General features: G+C 36.4%; 3 protein-coding genes across 4 annotated transcripts in view; 2 read left to right on the forward strand and 1 right to left on the reverse strand.

Annotated features, from left to right (window-relative positions):
• Positions 1 to 2,126: 2,126 nt before the first annotated feature.
• fdx1 (ferredoxin 1) lies at positions 2,127 to 5,875 on the forward strand. Its single transcript, XM_055216139.2, has 4 exons — positions 2,127 to 2,458; positions 4,283 to 4,407; positions 4,729 to 4,858; positions 5,513 to 5,875. The coding sequence occupies exons 1-4, from the start codon at positions 2,304 to 2,306 to the stop codon at positions 5,625 to 5,627; spliced, it is 525 nt and encodes a 174-aa protein (XP_055072114.2). The 5' UTR covers positions 2,127 to 2,303; the 3' UTR covers positions 5,628 to 5,875.
• A 123-nt stretch (positions 5,876 to 5,998) lies between these two features.
• Positions 5,999 to 17,229, reverse strand: arhgap20 (Rho GTPase activating protein 20). Its single transcript, XM_073855213.1, has 15 exons — positions 15,937 to 17,229; positions 15,035 to 15,111; positions 14,285 to 14,452; positions 13,976 to 14,125; positions 13,738 to 13,779; positions 13,555 to 13,639; positions 13,387 to 13,464; positions 13,228 to 13,294; positions 12,079 to 12,231; positions 10,246 to 10,436; positions 9,919 to 10,083; positions 8,788 to 8,918; positions 8,515 to 8,695; positions 8,318 to 8,429; positions 5,999 to 8,102 (listed from the first exon to the last, which is right to left on the reverse strand). Exons 1-15 carry the CDS (start codon positions 16,030 to 16,032, stop codon positions 6,991 to 6,993), a joined length of 2,808 nt encoding a protein of 935 aa, XP_073711314.1. The 5' UTR covers positions 16,033 to 17,229; the 3' UTR covers positions 5,999 to 6,990.
• Positions 17,230 to 17,372: 143 nt separating this feature from the next.
• rnf17 (ring finger protein 17) overlaps positions 17,373 to 21,306 on the forward strand; it is a 36,428-nt gene continuing 32,494 nt past the window's right edge. The window contains exons 1-6 of one of the 2 annotated variants that reach the window (XM_055214460.2): positions 17,373 to 17,530; positions 17,743 to 17,858; positions 20,006 to 20,103; positions 20,208 to 20,286; positions 20,417 to 20,497; positions 21,040 to 21,143. In XM_055214460.2, the coding sequence (XP_055070435.2) occupies positions 17,476 to 17,530; positions 17,743 to 17,858; positions 20,006 to 20,103; positions 20,208 to 20,286; positions 20,417 to 20,497; positions 21,040 to 21,143 (533 nt within the window). In that variant the 5' untranslated portion in view covers positions 17,373 to 17,475. The remainder of the gene's footprint in view (positions 17,531 to 17,742; positions 17,859 to 20,005; positions 20,104 to 20,207; positions 20,287 to 20,416; positions 20,498 to 21,039; positions 21,144 to 21,306) is intronic. The other variant, XM_055214461.2, reaches the window with a different exon arrangement.

Consider the following 21,306-nt stretch of genomic DNA (forward strand, 5'->3'; position numbering starts at 1 on the left):
GTATGACATGATGTAAAAAATGACCCCCAGTTTTTCTGGATTTTTGCTCTGCACAAGAAACACATTACATTCAATATAGTTGTGTTTCCTAACGCTAAAATGCATTTGGGGCCTCTGGGCCAACATTCCAATACTGTATCTTACCACAAGAGGTCGTAAAATATCCATTATAAGATTACATTATTGAAACGCGTGCCTATTGCACTGGGGAGGAGGGTTATTATCAGATTATTATCAATTTCACTTTTTTACTTCATATTATCAAGAATCTGCTATGGCTAATATACTGATGAGAACTCAAAATGCAATCACAAAGTTATTGGTGAGACTATCACAATTTTATGGGAAGGAGTAGAGATAGTAAATTGTCAGTGAAAATGTTATGGATGTTGTGCAGAACTGGAAGAAAACAGAAGTTCTCAGAAAGTCAATAAAGATCTTATTCTGTTCTTACACTGTGGAGTTTCTTAATTCATACTGTTTACTGTGTGGCTAAGTTTTTCATGGCAAGAAACATTTGCTTTGCATCTTCACTGGAACAGATCCATTCTGAAATATCTCTGTAAACTTTCTCTTTGTGGTCTCTCACACTCAATATCACAAACATATTTCATAAACAAAATTAAATGATTTTTTTAGACTATGTATTTTGATGGGGCTGTATCCTTGACAGGGTTTAGATTAATCCAGGACTAGGCTTTAGATATATAAGGACATTTAAGTTTTTTTACAAACATATCTTACAAAAAACATCAGGGGGACACCGCCCCAATATGTTTATTATTTTTGAACCCCATATATTGCCTATTGTATTAGTTTAAAAATGAAAGAAAAGTTCATTGTTGTTGCAATGTCAGAATATAACACAACATTCACTGACCAATTTCATAAACGGTAGGACTGTGCCTTAAGAACTAGTCTTAATTCAAACTAGAAATAATTAGTCTTACTTTCTAGTATACCTGTATATTATACAACTGCCTTTAAAAAGTCAAGATACATTTTTAAGACTAGGCTGAGCAGTTTATGCAACCGGACACAGTTCTAACATTGAACTTGTGCAGCATGCTGACTTGTTGTTGTGTGCAGCAGAGTTTGTGATTTTGATTTGTTTGTATTTTCAAACTGTCTCTTGTTTTGACAGCTTAATTTTTTTCTTATGTTCTGGGGCGTGTACAGTACAGGGGACACATAGTTTTAAGTCAAAAGTCCAAATGCATCCGTGCATGCACTGGTTTATTAATATTGTTTAAAAAATGTTAGATTAGGACATGTGAAATACATCCACCAAAATACACAGACCTACTATAAGTTGTGATAAAAAATCTTGACACTGCACTGATAAGTGACTTTAAAGTTTGTAATTGTAACTGTAAAGCATTGTAATTTGAGGTACTGTATAAACTGTAAAATATTACTATGCGAGCCTGAAAAGCTATTAATTTATATTTAAATGTACATTTATTAATTTGTACAAGATAAATGTTAAATGTATATTAATCTTTGCTAAATGTGTACTAGCACGTATGTTTTTGTTTATTATAATGTATAACATAATAAATCACAACTTATGAAACGAGGTCTATTACTTTATGACGAAATTGTTTTATAGAATCGAAGCGGACGTTTAACACAAAGCATCAGAAAACATTCATACTAAAGAACGGTTTCTGAGCTCGATTAGATTTTCTTAAACACAAGGTCCGAATCTTAATGCTGCTAAACGCTACGTGACTGCTGTGATTCGTGCAGTACTTTGATCTGATAAGAATCGCAACCCCAACACGGTAACATGTCAGTCTTTTCTCCTCACTCCTCAGTAAATTATGTTTGTGTCAAAAGTCAAATTCATCAGAATCGTACTCTCATATAGTTCAGTTATTTGTTATACTCTTAACTTTGTCGTCTATAAAAAATTCCAAGATACTATCCGTCTTTAATTTCTTTATTTCTATTTTTTACTATTCAATATCAGTCTAGTTTACTTAAAAAAATTTCGATTCAGTCTAGGAATGCATTATTACGTCAAAGGAAATGACGTAGTCGAGGGGTCCCAGTGATTTTTATTTTATTGGTCGAGGGAGTCACGACCGGAAACACTATCCACCAATAACAGAACCGTTTGGACACGCCCACTACCTTTGCCCACTAGGGCGACGTACAGACAGACATACATATTTTCAACAAACATCTACTCTACCGTTCTTCCTCACAGAAGAGTCAAAATTCAGATTTTTTATTTACCTCGCGCATATAGTATAGGTCGTTCGTCGGTTCGTTTACAGTAAACAACATATAGCAAAATGTCGTCATCTTTGGTAAGAGTGTTACTTAATCGAGTAGCTCTTTCGCGTGTTGCTGCACATAAAACATTTAGTAACACTAGTACGCTTCCTTCACTCGTGACTGAGCGCTACAGACCGAGCAGAAGAATAAACACGTTCATTCATCCACTGAGGTAAGACATGGCTTTTATAACCAAACAAGCCTTTTAACATTGCGCTGTAATGTCCTCCTAACTTGCATGTGTTTAATGCAGTGAAGTATTAGTACGCGTAAACGTACACAGAAATGATCATTCACATAGATAACAAATTACAAATGAATGCGATGTAGCATTTAAAGCCACCGTAACATCAGCGTAATATTACACAGCATAACACAAAATAATTGCTGTATGGACAAAAGAATTCAAGGGACTAGTCACCGTCCCTCATACACAGTGGAAGACGGAAATCTCAGTTTTGCTTTGACAGTATTTCTTCTCATGTTGGTTTGATGGCAGTGTGGACACAACCTTTACTCCTGTGGCAGCCATGTGTTATCTGTTTCTACTCGTTTCTATAGCAAGATTGTGTTGACTGAGAGTTTTAATTTATCACTGTTTGCTCTGCCGTGGTTATTACTATCTTTTTATTAAAAAAAAGGTCCCTTTAGGACCAACAGTTATACTTTAAAAGGTCATTGCAGGGCAACACAGCTATTCCGATTTTTAGGAGTTTTATAGCATTTAAGAAAATAAATACATGATTTATGCCATGTCTGGTTTTAAGATATTGGATTTCTTAGGGATTTACATTTCAAGGGAAAACCCTTGGCCTGCTCCACAATGGACTATTTAGGGAAAACATTTTCTGCAAAGGGTGCTTAAGGACACAACGGATCTTTGTTTTGGAGTTTTTATGTAGTTGAGCACAGCTAAAGGTATGTGAGGTTTTCTCTTTGCAATTTGTTTTAACTAGATGAATATCCTTGTTCGCTTTCATCATATAGAAAAAGTACATCTCTTTTGTAACAGCATAAGGGTCAATGACAGAATTTATGGCCCTGCCTGTTTAATATTGACTGAGCAAGGTCACGTCAAAGATTGAAATCGGTGAATCAAACCTTCATGCTCCTAATCTCATCATGAGATTGAGACTTTAGCCTGGATTTTACAGACAAGGTCACACACACACGCACATATATATATATATAAACCCATTCATTTAGTTGACTAGTGGTATACACTGATTAAAATAAACATTAATGGCATTAATCAAAACACTTACTTTGTCATTTTAAGAACACTGTCATTGCTGCGTAAATACTTGGGACGTTGTCGCTTAACATTTTTAACAGCGATCAGTTGTAAAATGTTTTGGTCCTGCTCAATTTTTGTTGACTTTGAGTAAAATAATGTAAAGTTTTTCATAAGATCCCCTGGGGTCAATGTGTTAGCGTGAGAAAAGCTTGATGCTGTCTGGAGAACAAGCAACCGGCTCACGAGTGCCTCTCACATAAAATATTAGATGTTGATGGCTTACGTTTCTTTCCCGTCACAGAAAACCACCACAGGTTTATCAATGCCAGCAAAAGTATTATTTTGTTTTTGTTGGTTTGTTGATCACAAAGCAGATGAGGAAAACTACTCAACGCGCCGCCATTGTTTGTTTACAATGTGTGAAATGGTGCGCAGTGATTTGTTAAGCGGATTTATTGCATTCTGCAGAAAAGGAGGAGTGGCGTTTATTGTGTTTTGGGAAAAAAGGAGAAAAGATGACAGCTGAACACGACTGATATCAGATTTCCCATAAAATTAAGACTTTACATCTAAAAAACTGACCTGATATAATACTGATTTTGGCAGTAACTCATTTCTTTTAAATCTTCATATATATATATATATATATATATATATATATATATATATATATATATATATATATATATATATATATATATATATATATATATATATATATATATATATATAATATTATTTTTTTTATGTGCCCCTGAGGACTGAGGAGAAGGTGACGATAAACTTCATAAATCGAGATGGAAAAAATATTTCAGTGACAGCTTTAACTGGAAACACACTACTTGATGTTGTTGTCGACCAGGATCTAGATTTTGATGGATTTGGTAAGTTATTCTGTATCTTTATAGAGATTCTGTACAAAACAGTCACGTCAGGACATGTAATGGAAAGAAGATTAGAATACTAGTTAACGCTATACTGAAGCAACATAACATAATTCAGCCATATAACTAAGGTAATTAACGTAAATACAGACAGCTATCCTCCTAATATTAGCAATTCATTTATGACGACGTTCAGTAAAACGTTAATTAAACGTAAATTTCTTTGTGATTTGCTATTTACACAGTCATGGAAGCAGGTTGCAATTTGGTCCTACTACTATGTGACATCACATGTGTCATGTTTTGGGTTTATTTAAATAGGTGCATGTGAGGGAACGTTGGCCTGCTCTACATGCCATGTTATTTTGGAGGAGGATGTATATAAGAAGCTTGGACCAATTGCGGACGAAGAAATGGACATGCTGGACCTGGCTTATGGGCTAACAGATACGTGAGTGAGCCTGATTGGTGCAAAAGTTATAATGACCGAATAGACATGGTAAAGATTAAAGGAACAGTATGTAAGAAATGTATATAAATTAATCATAAAATGGCCCTGATATGTCACTAAACATTAAGGAATCATTTTCATTTCAAATACTTGTATCACTGACAACAGTGGTCCGGCCAGGATATTGTCATTTAAAAAGTGGAGTTGCAGCCCTCAACTGATGTTTATGTTGTCATGTTGTGTATTGGCCACCAATTGTGAGATTGCAGTACCAGTTTTAGCCACAAGTTTTGTGATTGCAGTACCAGTTTTGACAACAATCCTACATACTGTTCCTTTAAACATTTGTCACAATGTATTTAGTTACTTTCCCTTATCTTAAAGAATGATCACAATTCCCTTCTTGGTGCCTTGTTTACATACAGAACATACTTTAGGTAACTCTACTGCACTTTTTAAACTATATTTTTATATAAACATTAGTCAAAAGATAGTCATCATTATAAAAACCCTTTTAGTCAATCTGTTTAAATATATATACATCAACAATTTTAAACATCTGTGTCCTTTGTTCTGGCTTGTTTTTGATTTGGTTGAATTTCAGTGGGCGAAACAAATCTAGGTCTGTGAATGTTTTGCTTGTCTGTCTTTTAGATCTCGTCTGGGTTGCCAGGTGTGTTTAAGTAAGGATCTGGATGGGATTGTTTTGCGAGTACCAGAGAATGTGGCTGATGTTCGAGTGGCTAGTGAACAAGAATCCTCCACATAATTTCATCAAGACTGCAGCATGGAGGTTTCTTTAGTAGACAGTATTTTAATAGTAAACCTTCCTAAAGTAGAGTTTATTCCTTTGTTATTTGTATCACTTACCGGTATATAATTTTCCAAAGTTTTATTATTTTTTAATTGCACTGATTCTGCAAGTCTTTGTATAAAACTGAATAATGGATGCATCTTCACTGAGATTTAAAATCGTATACTCGATTTATTGTAATAAATGATATTAACTATTTTAAAGCAGTCTTTGTTTATTCTTGCATTAATACACTTTGTTAAAAGTTAATTTGTTGTGTCAGTGTAATTGGCATTAGAATTGCTGTATACTGTTAAGCCACTTGCTACATTATTAAAAATAGTTTTTGACTGCATTACAATAAGACTTCCTTTAAACATTGAAAATACAGGTCTGCATACTGCAAAACATGTGATCATACCAAAAAGTCTATCAAAATGTATACTTTATTTTACTATGTATAAGCGTTTTAAAAAAAACACACCAAAAGAGCAGACGATTTAACCCATGCTTTCTTCAAAAATATAAAACACACACACATTCAGGTGCGTTTAGGGGTTTTAATAAGCTTTAAAGTTGGCGATGACAGGACACAGAATATATGTACAAAAATACTGCAGGTCTATATTAAATAGCATAATAACACATAACATTACAACATTAAATAATAACAGATGGTAACCCAGATGCTACAAATCATTTTGATAGGTACAGTTAAATATTACAAAAATGAAATATAAATATATTTTAAAAACGTGATTTTATTTACAAATAATTACACCAAATAGTGTGCTTGTTACATTTGAATGTCTTTTGTCTTATATTAAACCCACATTATTAGTTAATAACCACATCACATTGTCGGGGCTTATTCCTGGATAACAACAGGCTGCTTATACATTATCCCTTACATAATATAAAACTATGAGAATATTTTGTTATGTTTACTTACTTATAACAGCCTACCGTATATGAAATGTTGTTGGACACTCAAAAAGGTTAGTGTAAATCAATTACACCTACACAAAAACAAGGATTTTGGGAATGCGTAGGCCATTTTTAAATTGCTGTCATATTGACGTATTTACAAAATATACATTAAAATGGCCACAAATACAAGCTTATCAAAAAAAAAATTTGGACAGTAAAGAAGATTTACCTTTAAAATATAAAAATGTCAAGTCATTTAATATTTACAAACATTCTGCAACATGCCATGATCTAATAATTGGTTTTAGTGTAAAGGTATTACATGTAATTGTCCTTTTGTAGCCGTTAACAATTCTAAAAACATCTGAAAGAGGGATTTCATTTGATTAGCATGCGTGTGTGTGCAGTTTTAGACATAAGACTCCTCAGAATGAAACGCCACCTCACCAACCCACTGGCTGCTACTGCAACGTCTGAGCCTATGGCTTCTCCCTACAGCTTGGATCTCCGTCACCTTCTCGCTTTTCAGATTAAAAGCATCAGAGCCTTTAAACGTCCGCTTCTTCCAAGAGAGGCTATCAGCCTTACAGTCTGCATTTATTATGGGTGGATTTTCTTCCCTGTGCACTGTCAACTTACGGCTCTGTCCAAAAAACATACTCTCTGGTAGTGTGGCCTTTTCTTTTGCCATGAATTTTATACAGGTAGAGTCATGTCCAGCACCTGTTTCACTATTGTGAATGCATGTATGTTTGAAGTTTTGAGGAGTATGGAACATCTGGTGGTCTTCTGAAGGGCTGTTCCCAGGCCCCTTGTACAACAGGTTTATTTCCTTACATGGTTGCCCTGTCGATCTTACTTGTGTGAGAATCTGTGGGACTTCTCGGTTTAGGCTTGTTAAGTCAACCTGATAAGAAGGAGGACTTTTTGGAAAGAGACTGGTTTTGGAAAGAGATGTTTTATTGTGTAAATCTCCTTCGAAATGAGTGCCATCAGTGATTGGATATTGGTTGTCTGCACTTTTCCGGCGAAGCCAATACGATTTCGGTGAAAATTTTTGAGGAGAATGGAAAATCTTGAGGGAGGATTTTAAATAATCGCTTGTGTTGTGAAGAAACAGGGAAGGGGAAGTTTGCTGACCATCTTTTTCAGATGCAAGCTTTAGTTGTTGAAACCATTCCAGCACATTTTCGTTCAATTCACCTGCAGGTATCTCAACCTTCTCACATTTTCCTCTGGTTAAGTGTTCTTCATGCTCATGACTCTTAAAAGCGTGTCCAGTTACAGAGTCTCGCTGCAATTCATGGGCTTGGTGCTGAACGTTCCTGCTTTGTACCATTGGGTGAGTGGAGTCTGTCTCCAGCCCATCATCTGGACAATCAAGGTCATAGTCACTTGAAATGAGTGAGTCCATACTGCGACCTTTAAGAGGGACGGTCCCTAAAATGTCTTCTGTTTCAGTGTTGACTTCGTTCTTAAGACTGTCATACCCTGAGTCTGACATCTGCTGTAAAGACCCAACTATAGACAGAAAGAGACCATGTAAGCTATTTCTGCCTGATCTGAAGATTTTTTTGGGGGAAGCCCAAGATAAAGTAGATTTAGTCATGTTTATTTGAATAAAACTTTTAATTTTAATGGAAGAATGTAAAATTTAGGTACATTTTCAGAGTTATTACAATTTTATATTGTACATTTATATTTGATAAAGTCTTATGTTGTTTATTTGTACAAACCAGATCCAAAGTTGCTTCTGCTGTCTTCAGTTAAATCCTTTAATAGGGTTATAATGTCGGTCCCAAACAATACATAGCAGTTGTCAATCAAAAAATGCACAAGATCACACACCTGTGCACAGATTACAAAGCAATTTTCAATTTGGTAATATTTATAAATATTTGTAAATGCAGCAAGCATGCATTTGTGTGCTTACCTTTTTGGCATCCTCTTCCTGAGATTGCAGACAGCTCTTCCAGAGACAGCTAGGTGCTATACACACAGCCAGATTATAAGAGTTCATCTGGTTGTGCTCGGCATTGAGCTGGATTTGATGCAGCATTGCAATGACATGTCTTAGCAACAGCAGATTCTCCATAGGCAAGAGCTGAAGAAGCCTGAGAACATCAAACAACTTTATATGTTAAACACTATCATTTATCCCAGCATTTAACATAATCAATCCAAATCTAGGATTATATTTTTTCACCTCTGAACTTCCTGTAGCTGCTTTATCTCCATCATCCGTCTTTCTTTCACTCCATCTTGCTCTATTGCCCTGAGCCACAGCTCATAGAGCTCCTCACACAACAAGCTGCCTGGTATATTACGTAAGAAATCCTGCCAATCACATAATAGTACATATGAATAATGAAGGGGAAAGTTACTTTTAAAAGTAATGCATTACAATATTAAGTTACTTCCCAAAAAAGTAACTAATTGCGTTACTTTGTTACTTTTTATGGAAAGTAATGCTGCTTACGTTAGATTTTAGTTACTTTTGCGTTACTTTTTCTTGGCTGAGGCTTGATCTCTTTCAGGCCTTGCAGGTGTTTTTATGACTGAAAAGTTCTGCAAAAATGTCGAGCTCTGGCCTGCCATCTCAGTTTCTGACTCAAACTGTTCCCACACAGGCATGTATGCATAGAGTTAGGGATGGGATGGTATGAAAATTTCATATCATGATTATAGTGCCCAAAGTTATCACGTTATCAATATTATCATGGTTTTGTAAAAAAAAATTAAATAAAAATTTAATATTTCATGTCCCTAAAATTATTTCTGTGGTTAAGAATTAAATAAATCTGTCTAATAAGTTTACTGTGAATGAATACAATACATTATACCTTAAATGCCTTCTTACGCAAAAAACTATGTTGCATGTGTGCGCCTGCGTCAAACTGATTCTGGCTGGACAGGATTTACCGCAAGTTTTTAAAATCACGGTAATCAAACACTGTTGTAATTTAAACAATAATACTAACTGTCAGGACAATTTATCGTGGTTAATCGTGAAACTGGTAATCGTCCCATAATGTGAATTCCTTGAGTTTAATTCAGTACATATTTTTTTAAATCCAATTAAACTAAAAATGTAACTTGGATTACTTTTTTAAAAAAGTAACTCAAATATGAATGTGTACATTTAAAAAAGTAATGCGTTACTTTACTCGTTACTTCATAAAAGTAATATTATTACGTAATGCATGTTACTTCCAATGCATTACCTCCAACACTGATGAAGAGTTTAGTTCTTGTTTTTCTATTCATAATTCCAATTTTCGGAATAGAGCTGCATTACAAAAATCACTTATCAATCAATCAAACTATTTTGATGTACCTTAAACACAGCAGCTGTGACAAATACAGATTCTTCATTCAGCAGTCTTTCATGATGACCAGAATCCAGTTTTTCTCTGAGCTCCCGACAGGCCTTCACTCCAGCTGAACGGCGTAATATTCCAGGTGTTTTGGCTCCATGGCTGCACAAACACATCAGCATGTCCTTTAAAAGAGCAGGTGGATAGTGTTACCTTATGTTTACTGTGAAAAAGTTAACAGTTACAATTGTTTTTGCTTGTGACCCTGAAAACCCCAGTGTAAAGAAATTATTATTATTATAGCACAGTGGGCATTACATGTTTGTTACAGTACATCCAGTTCGTACCACAACGGGTGATGGCAGTGTGTTATCTTTTATCACATTACTGAGTGGCTGACCAAACAGATGACCAGAAGATGTCATGGTATGGCCAGAGGAGGCAGGCGATTCTGAATGGACATCCTGTTCAATGCTGAAACCTCTTTTTAATGCCCAGCTAATAAGAGACGTCCTCCTCTTCCTCCCCTTCTGTTCACCTAAAGAAATATAGGCAAGAGAGAAGATGAGTTTTAAAAAAGGCCTCTCAAATATAGTCAAAAACCATCTTGTGAGGATATTTGACATGCTCTTTTTAATATTTTGCTTTAAATCCACTGATCAACTGATTTGTGTTAGGGTAAGGTCTAACAGATGAGTTAATATGTTAAATACTAACCCTAACCCTAAATACTCTGTATAAAATCCATTGCATCTATATGAAACTAGTGTTAGGGTTAGTTATTTGATTGGTTAGTTATGAGATTGTAGCACAGATTTACATTTTTGAAGAAGGGGGTTGGAAATAATATGTCTTATTTTAAAGGTGCAGTGTGTAATTTTTAGAAGGATCTCTTAACAGAAATGCAAAATAATATACAAAACTATATTATCAGGGGTATATAAAGGCCTTTCATAATGAACCGTTATGTTTTTATTACCTTAGAATGAGACATTTTTATCTACATACACCGAGGGTCCCCTACATGAAAGTCGCCATTTTGTGCCGCCATGTTTCTACAGAAGCTCTTAACGGACAAACTTTTTTAAGTTTTCTCCAATGATGACATGTTTGTCCTGTGTCGGCTACTGTAGCTTCTTTATGTGTTTCAAAAGCAAGGGGTGAGCAGTGGACTGAGCTGTTGGTTGCAGTTTGCAACCTCACCACTAGATGCTGCTAAAATTTACACACTGCACCTTTAAGCCTAAATCTATAGAGCAGGGGTCTCCAACCTTTTTGTGAACAACAAAAATCTTTTGATATAGTCTTCTCAAAACTTTTTTCTTACTTGTTGATTTAATTCTATTTGTTGATATTTTTTATCATTGTTTAAAATGTTAACATACCCAAAAGATGTTAAGCTAACATAAAAAAATATGTAATAAGTAAATATTAAAATTAAGGCTATTAATAGAATGAGCTTTGGCGGGCAACTCACAGACTCTGTGCGGGCAACCAGGTGCCCACGGCCACCATATTGGAAACCACCGCTATAGGGTTTGTATATAAACATCTGAAGCAATATGGCTCAGCTGTATGACTAAACTGATCCTCAACATAAACAGTTGCATGCAGTAGTCTCTATAATATGTTAGGCATTATGGTGCTTTTGAAGATTCACAAATCTTTATTAACCTTTATAGCAAACAGAAAATGTTTCATGTCTTTGACACAGTATTCCATGCATCTGTGATAAAAAAGCAGTGCATGCTGACTAATAGAAGATTACCAGTTCACTAAGTTCAGTTTGTTCTCATGGGTCTAAGCCCCTTATCTCTTCCAACCAAAGCAACACCTCTGGCATATATGTGTTACGCAGAAGAATATTATGGATTTGGTAATCAAAGTAAGTTAATCATTAAAAATAGGTATTCTAATGTAAATTATGTAAATAATTATGACATTTAATTGTTAGATGCAGTCGAGAAGACATCAGATGTGGTAAGCACAATCTACAGACATTTAACATGTTTAATGCTAACTAGGTTTTTATTTTAAACAGGCTAATAGTTTTTTGTGAAATACATTGTCTTTTTCCATTTATTAGGGTTAGGGTACATGTATGACTCTTCAGATCATACATATTTTTATAATGTAAAAAGTAGTGTGATAGTATGAAATAGGTAGGCAGTCAGTCTCACCTGTGATTGTGCAGCTTATTTGTCTAGGCCGCAGGAAGAACTGGCAGTATGAATCCATAGGCAATAGGGCCTCCTGTCGGTGAGATGAAGTTACTGCATCTGGCTGCAGAGAGCGCATGTGGCTCATCTTAATGCAGTAGGGGAACTCATGACCTGGTGAAACAAAAGCCTTTTAGAAAAATGTGCATTTGACCCAGTACCGGCCCGAGCCTCTTAGGGGCCCTAAGCAGAATTTGTTGGGGGGCCCCCCTCCCACCACATTTTTTAATAAAAAAATAAAGAAATTACAAACATTTATAAAAATAACAAAGTTGCACATTAAGTAAGCTCTAAAATTAGCATTAGGTTCAGAAATCAAATCAAATGAATCATAACACTGTCTTTATTGTATGAATTAAATACAATTATTATTTTTTAGAGCTACAAAAGGGATTTTCTTGTTGTCTGGGATTGTTTCATTAACATTAATGACAAAGACTTAAGTAAGTTACTGTCTCTTTAAGAGAAGCACATACCTGGTTTCTGCCTAATCTATACATAAACCTAAGACATAAACAAATGTTTTATTGGAAAAAGAGTACTGTGGAGATCATTTTGTTTGTATATGCCCTGTCAAGAACAGAAAGATTTTATGCTCGCTTGCTTTTTTTTGCTTTGCTGAAACACGTCTCCACATGTGTGCACTACTGAGTGCAGTTAAGCAAGTGCGCACACAGACGGAGGACGATTTACAAACGGCACAGCATAAAAACGTTACGTTGTTTTTTAGTCCTCTATTTCTCAAATGTATGTTAATAGACTACAGTATGACACATACATTCATTCATTTATATTACTTGTATAAGTTATTTAATTGTAAAAAAAAAGATTGGGGACCCCTTGGTGGCCACGGGGCCCTAAGCAGCCGCTTAGTTCGCTTATGCCTCGGGCCGGCCCTGATTTGACCAGTGACGGCTGGTGACTCCTTTTCCGAGGGACACAAATAAAAAATATGTGTTCGGAGTGGCATATGTGTTGCTCGTGTTTTCAAAATATTGGTCATTTTTAACCTGACATTAAGGCATTTTTAACCCAGCGATATGTTTTGTCCAATATTTACTCAGCATGGGTTAAAAAAAAACAACACAGCCATTTTTAGTGTGAACTTACCAATTAAAGGGTATGGAGTTTCATCTTTTTTCGAAGATACCCACAACTGATAATCTTTTATTACACCCTGTGTATGAAAAAAACCAAAATTGATTTCATAACAAAATTATTAGTATTATTATTATCGATTGTGGTGGTTGTGCAATGTTAATAACTTACTGACAGACCAAACTGTTTCAGTGCTGTGCTAATAACATCAGAAGTGCAGTCTGTGTTGCTGACAGAAATTGTCTTTACCTACGCAGAGAAAAGCAAATTTACATCATCGACATTCCCCCAAAACCAAACAAAGCATTATTGTAAGAGCACAAAAGAGGCACTTCTTACGTGGTCACAGTTTTCGATATCTTTTGAAAATATCTCCAGTGGAATTATCTGTGGATCATCATATTGTTTCTCTTCTTTTATGCAACTAAATACAAAGAGGGAGGAAATATACATAAGAGCATTCATTCATTTTTGTTTTTATATTATTATGAATTACCATATGACAATGATAAACCAGCTGACCTTTCAATGACAGAAAGCCATCTCTCTTTCTCTTCTGAAGTGCTGAAGAAAATAAAAGAGACATACAAAAAAATTGTCAAAAATTGTCCCAAACTGTCACTTTGACAGTACAAATTGAAAATGTCTTAATATGTACTATTAAGGTACCAAAATGTATACTTTTGGTACCAATATGTACTAATATAAAGTCTTCAGGTTGTGGAGATCAACGTTTAGAGAGCTTGGTAAAGTGGTGTACCTAAATGTAGCCACGCAGTTGTAAGTTGGCCACCCCATGACGAAGCTCCTTTCTGTAATGGTATGTGCTTCACACACTTCTTCTACACAGCTGGCCGTCCACATCTCACTCACACGCACACATGCTTTCTTCTTCACCTGCACAACAGACCTGACACATACAGATATACAAAAGGACATAGCTGCCTTTGAACAGTCATTGGGCTTATAAAACTCATTATGGAAGCATTAAATAATAAGAATAAACTACTTAGATTGGTACTCCATATTTTGACATCTTAGCACATTCTATACCAAATCTCATCCATACTTTGCCTTTGTGATGATGAGGAGATCTGTGAAAAGCAAAAGGTATCTCTCCTGGGTCTGAACACCAGTCTGCAGCAGGACATTTCCTTGAGAAATGAGTTTCCTAGAAGGGCTGAGTAGAGACTGGATCAGATTGTGAGGGTCCTGGCTGATCTGAGGTACACAATCCCTGATGCATACAACAGAGACGGACATCAATGTTCACACAACAGCACGCACACATGCACTTCTATTGTACATAAAACATTTTAATATAAATGGAAATCTCTTAAAGTGAGATGTTTAAGTCCGAAGATGAAGATCATTTTACTGGAAGAATTTGGGACTAAATGGGTTCAATCCGTTTGTAATTTATCAAGCCTTCTGACTTGTATGCACTTTCACATGTTGCATTGATGAATTAGCTTCAGTGTTACATTTGCACATCGGACAAAACTACACGTGCTCTTCACTTCCAGCTGGTCTGAAAGCAGACATTTATGTCTCTCTCTCGCTCATTAATGCATATAATAAGACACAGTATTTTTTAGACCACACAGTTTGGTTGTTGCAATGTTTCTCCGTTGTCTCCTTTCAGAAAATAAATGCAAATTTATTCAGAAGTTTCTTGCATGCTGACAAATGCTGACTGCATTTGTTTATGTAACATTATCCTATATGATGCATTTATTTGAGAGAGATAGTCTGAGAAGAGCATAGTCTGAGTTGTAAAGAAGTTCAGGAGATAACTAAAATAGGTATTATACAGTACCTGTAGACAGGTTTAGGCTTTGTAAGGGCTTTGCTCAGAGTAAGAGATGGGGCAGACTGTCTGCGCTGAGAGATAGACTTGATATTATAGAGAAAGTGAAAAAATGAAAGAGAGAGAGAGAGAGAGAGAGAGAGAGAGAGAGAGAGAGAGAGAGAGAGAGAGAGAGAGAGAGAGAGAGAATCAATGTCAAAGCAAGAGTGTTGTTGTACTAAATATTAATCACAGATTATCTACTGTAGGTAATCCATTAATCTATCAACACCCCTAACAATTAACTCCAAGGTTAAAATAATCTGGAGACAAAAATAGTAGCCTATTTAGCATTAATGTTAGTGTTTTAATGGTATAAAGCATATGTACTGCATTGTATTATCAACATTTGTGTAGAGGGAGGTAAACAAGATAATTTAATTTTCTTTGGTTAATATTAAAAAAAATTGCAGTGCTAAAATGCACTTAAAGTAACTTTTACAATACACAAATTTGGTGGCAACATGCTCAAAACTTGCATATTATATGAAAGATAAAAGAAAATATGTAACAAAGTACTAGTTAAGTATTTCTTGCATAATAATGAGCTTGCATAGGCATTTGCTCCTTGAAATACAATTAAATACATACAGTATTGTTAAAAACCCTCTGAGAATGACCTGCCATCAATTAAGAAGCTAAATCTAAACATAGCATGTTTATAACAAAACATAAAAGATAAGGTTTACTTTTATCATCTGACATGAAATATTATGCTGAAAGTTGGGAAAAATAAGAATGATCATACTACAGACTAGTAGGCTAGTTAAGTTAACTATTGTGTGCAAATTATCACTACACATTTCTATACGTCTCTTATTATTGATAAATAATCTTGTGTATGAGACTTTGCATAGAGTAGCTTTACTTACATTGGAATAGTTAAAATCCCCACAACTTCTAGTTCTGACTCTCTTCTGCCATCCAAGCTCTAATGATCCCATAGTCACAAACTTTGCAAAAAACATGTAAAAATAATTTAGAGGTCCAATCAGATCAATGCTTCCGTAGCATCACCTGCTTTTTTGTTCGTGATTCTTTTCTTTCTCTGTCATTCTCTCAACTTTTGTTTCTCTGTTTCACTGAGGTCTCTCCTGTTCCCCTTTGAAAGATTATCTACTGTATGTCAATTAGAGTAGCCTGGGGGAGGATTTAAAAGGCGGGTATATAGGGGGATTGTAGATCTATCTGTACCTAACATATGGCTATATTTTGGAGAAAGGAGTGCATGCTTATGTCTCGTAGAACAACTTCCTGCAATTTTAGTTGTCTATGGGACAGTATATGTTTTGGCCAATTTTTTAAACCCACTAACAATTTTCTCTGTAAACTAGAATCATAACAAATCCCAATATATCCTTAGCCACCTTCTCAGGATGACAAGCTAAAGCCTATTTTCTTATCAAACATACACTGTCAGAAAAAAATTGGCAAAGAAGGTAGGCTACCTTAAATGGGTCATAGCGTGAAAATCGGACTTTTCCATGTTTTAGTTCTATAACATGCTTCTATCAACATTGCAATTGCAACAAACCACCATCATTGTGATCTGTGTTTGCATTTCATCCGCTCATTTGCATTTTAAATGACACACCCAAAAACGGCACATTTTTGCTCAGGCCTACAAAGTGGCAATTTAAACATGCTGAAATTAATTATCTGTGGGGTATTTTGAGCTATAACTTCAATTATGCACTCTGGGGACACCAAAGATTTAGTTTACATCTTAAAAAAAATCTCATAATATGACCCCTTTAACTTGTCACTGGGCCACTGTCATAGTGTATGGAACCTATAGGCACATATTATTTACAAATTTCTCTCTTAAAAACTTTAATCCTTTGTTACCTCCTTATAGTCCATCCGAGTCCATCAGATCTTATCTGTCCTGTTTAAGTATCAAACTTTGTTCAAAGTTCCAATTAAATTGATCAAGTTTATGTAAGTTATTTCAGTAATTCCTAGAATGTATTTAAGCAAACATGCAATCATTGAATGAACAAAGATAAGAGGGAGTTATCAGAAATGAATGTGCACAAACTAGATAAAGAAGGTAATGAGAGAATGGTAACGTTATGTGTGGGTAGCGTAATAAATGTTTTTACATTTCTAGAAATGCTTGTACATAATGCACACATTTTTCTCAAAAATCTTCCAAATTAAGTAAAAAGTTTAAAATAAAAATTAAATGTACCTTTTGAACAGTTCAATAAACTGGTATCAGTCATGTCCTACCTTAATTAAAACGAGACTTCTTATTGGACCAAACCACATCGACGTCGGCAAAGTATTTGTAAGGAGAATTCTGATTTGACAGTTTCGCGGCAACGGCAAATTCTGATTGGACGGTTGGCCAGCGATCCCGTCCATCAGTTAATTGAACAAGGAAAAGTGGTTGAGCACGAAGGAAAATGTCGGAGGCGGCGGTCACCTGTAAAATTTGTAGCTCTGCATACACATTACCGGGTAACAAATAACAAAACTTAGACTTATGAATATGTAAAATAAGATACTGTTAAACTATTATCGTATGTCACATATTTGCATTTTTGTAATCTGACGCGCGTTTTAGACAAAACGTGACTAGATTATCATCCTCGACAGGAATCTCATAGTATGTTTTTTCTTTGTATATGGAGCACATTTTTAATAAACCTGATGTATGTTGCATTGTACAGAAGATGACATTTTGGGGAATCTACCGCGCTTGTTGTTATGCGGTCATATCTTCTGCACCACGTGCTTGCGAGCGCTCGAGTCCCCTCAGAACGTCTTCACGTGTCCGGAATGTCAGGTGAGTTTATACAGTATAAGTACAAATGTGTTTCAAAGTAATGGTTCACAACGTATATCGGTAAGCGTCTGCTTTAAAACAATGCATGACGACATTTTGACGTACCACTATGCCATAAAAATGACCTCGAGGACTATTTTTCCCCAGAACGTTACACAAGCTTTGATGATGATACATTTCACTATTGGCCAAACTCAGCCATGACGCGCGTTTTATTTTAAGTCTGACACCACTTTCGCTAGCTATCTCAGATTAGTGTTTTATGTCAAATATCTCTGAATGACATCTTAACACGTGTTACGTAGATGTTACAAATAAACCAGATGAATCGAATCAAATAAACTAAACAGTAATAGGCATGTTTGACTTAATGCAGCACTGCGCAGACTAAACCACATATGACATCACTTGCAATAATGTTTGTCATATTTCGATTGATCTGAACAGTGCTGTGAAGTCAAACACATCTATTGGCTATTTTAAAAGGAGGAGCCACACAATATGTCCAATCCTGACTTTCTGTTTTATTGAAAATTATGTCAATACGTCAAATAAAGCTGTGAATTTAATACACACTGTAGTTCAGTGCAAGTAGTGTCTGACTGATTCTTTAGAGCTTGAAAGTGTCAATGGTCTTACCCTCACCCTCAATTTCCACCGACTGCGGAGCGGCTGCGGATCCGTTGCGGAACGGCGGTGGAGTCAATCGGTTTCCATTCAAGTCAATGTGTGTATTTCCACTGACTGCGTTCCGAATCCGTCACAGCTCCGGCCATCCGCAGCTCTCCGGCACAAATACGCAGAGCTTCTATTTTTGACGGATGTCGGACAGCTCCGCAGGGCGGAGCCATGACTTTATCGCGTGATCATACCTGTATTCGCGAGATCTCGTGTTGTGATCTGGGCTGGTTTGTAATAACGTCATAATTCAACGTCATAATGGGCGGAGACAGAACTAGATATCGCGCGATCTTCATGTGAATTTGCGAGAACTCACGGGTCCTCGTCACTTCAGCACGCAGCCGCTCTGCAACAAATACGGATCCGGTGGGTATTGACGGCCGGCCGAGTGCGGAGCCATAACGCAGCGGACCCGCTCTGCAGCCGTTCCGCAGTCGGTGGAAATCCGGGGTCAATTTCCACCAACTGCGGAGCGGCTGCGGATCCGCTGCGGAACTGCGGTGGAGTCAATCGGTTTCCATTCAATTCAATGTGTGTATTTCCACTGACTGCGTTCCGAATCCATCACAGCTCCGGCCATCCACAGCCCTCCGGCACAAATACGCAGAGCTTCTATTTTTGACGGATGCCGGACAGCTCCGCAGGGCGGAGCCATGACTTTACCGCTTGATCATACCTGAATTCACGAGATCTCGTGTTGGGATCTGGGCTGGTTTGTTATAACGTCATACTTCAACGTCATAATGGGCGGAGACAGAACTAGATATCGCGCGATCTTCATGTGAATTTGCGAGAACTCGCTGGTCCTCGTCACTTCAGCACGCAGCCGCTCTGCAACAAATACGGATCTGGTGGGTATTGACGGACGGCCGAGTGCGGAGCCGTAACGCAGCGGAGCCGATCTGCAGCCGCTCCGCAGTCGGTGGAAATCCGGGGTTACGATTCGATTAGGATTATTATGTCAACAATTAGATTGAATCCGATATGCCGAGGCATTACAATGAGTTGCATCCTCAATACTGCACAGGTAAGTCTGTCTCCCTCACACATTTACTGTTGCAGCTCTTTCTCATTTTTCTTGTTAACCCCCGAGTTTAAAAAAAAATGATGAATTTGAAACACATTTTCACAACAGGGGGACTTAAAGGTGTAGCAAGGATATTCTCGAATTTTAGAAACAAACCACCTTCTCCACTTTTTTTAAAAATGCAATTGCGCAACACTCCTGATTGACAACGAGGAGGACCAATAGTCTTGATGATCCACCCGGAAAAAGAAAATCCTCTGCAATACCTTTAAAATTGAATGTTTTTTGCTTGATGATGGCACCTTTTTACATTTATGCATTTGGCAAACGCTTCTATCCAAAGCGACTTTCGTGCATTACAAGGTATATACGTTTTTTTTCTGCATGTATGTTCCCAGGGTTCGAACTCACAAGCATTTTTTTTCTTATTTAATTGTAGGTAAATACCACTGTTGGTGAGGATGGCTTTGATGGTTTGGAGGTGGACAGCAAAATCGTTGGCCTCGTCTATACAGCGCGGATGAACGCAAAAAAACGGTATGCACACACACAGCATGATAAGAATATTTGTAGAGCTGTTATTTTTAATAAGACACTGGTTCAATGAATTGCAATCACAACTGTAAGGTTGTTGTCATTAGGCACTCAGGAGTGGGATTACAAAGCTCAAAGAGCCCAGCCTCATCTTCAGATGTGCACACCCAGGAGAGTACTGAAGTGGTATGCACTTTCCATTCATTTGACTTATTTGTGATACATGTCATTCATTAAGATCACATTTACACAATATGCTCTGTGTAAAGTTAAAGCTCATAAAAGTGAGTATATATGCATGTTTGTGTTTGCGTAGAAGCAAGACATGGGTAAGGTTTTGGATGAAGCGCTCAAGAAGGCAACAGACAACCTAAATCAACTTGATTCACTTTACCAGGTAATATAGGATAAAAGTTGCTTCTAATAATGTGAGTTTAGTAAGGAATAATTGACGACGGGCCATTGAATTATAAGAAAATAATGCACACCAAGGTGGTAATGCGGCACGACGCGAAGCGGAGTGCCGTTACACCGCCGGTGTGCATTATTTTCAAATAATTCAAAGGACCGGAGTCAATTATTCCTCTTATACCACGGTTACCACAAACATTGCTCTGGTGCCTATTTTTAAGACATTTGAAAAGATAGGTGTGCGGTTTACAGAAAAATAATCAACACCCATAGAACATTTCTCAGCCAATCAGAATGCAGCATTCAACAGACCCGTGGTATAATTTGTTGTAATATATTGATCCATCCACACTCACAAGTGTAATGGCAGTGTGACTGCATCAGGATTTTGTGTAACTTCATGGAAATTACAGTGATTCATATTTTTATGTTTATTACATAAACTAAAGTGGGCCAAAATGTCACTTTCAATTACAGTTACATTGCTCATGTAAATACAGAATTGCTTGTGTTTTTGTGTTTGTAAAGACTCTAGTAAAAGGTATTCAGGCTCAGCTGAGGAAAGAGAGATCTCGCATTGTCAAAGAACTTGATGATGCTGTAGAAAAAGCAAATCTCATTCTGTTGAAAAGGTATGTGGACATGCACATTTTTAGAGCAAAAACAGATTTAGTACAAAAATATTTCTTTTTTTAAGAAGCTTATTCACATGATGTATTATCACATGTAAAATCAGTAGATTTAAATTTTTTTTTAATAAATTTTCCAACTGTTGCAAAATGTAACCAAACCGAT

This window comes from Misgurnus anguillicaudatus, chromosome 17 (genome assembly GCF_027580225.2).
Source record: "Misgurnus anguillicaudatus chromosome 17, ASM2758022v2, whole genome shotgun sequence".
Taxonomy (NCBI): domain Eukaryota; kingdom Metazoa; phylum Chordata; class Actinopteri; order Cypriniformes; family Cobitidae; genus Misgurnus; species Misgurnus anguillicaudatus.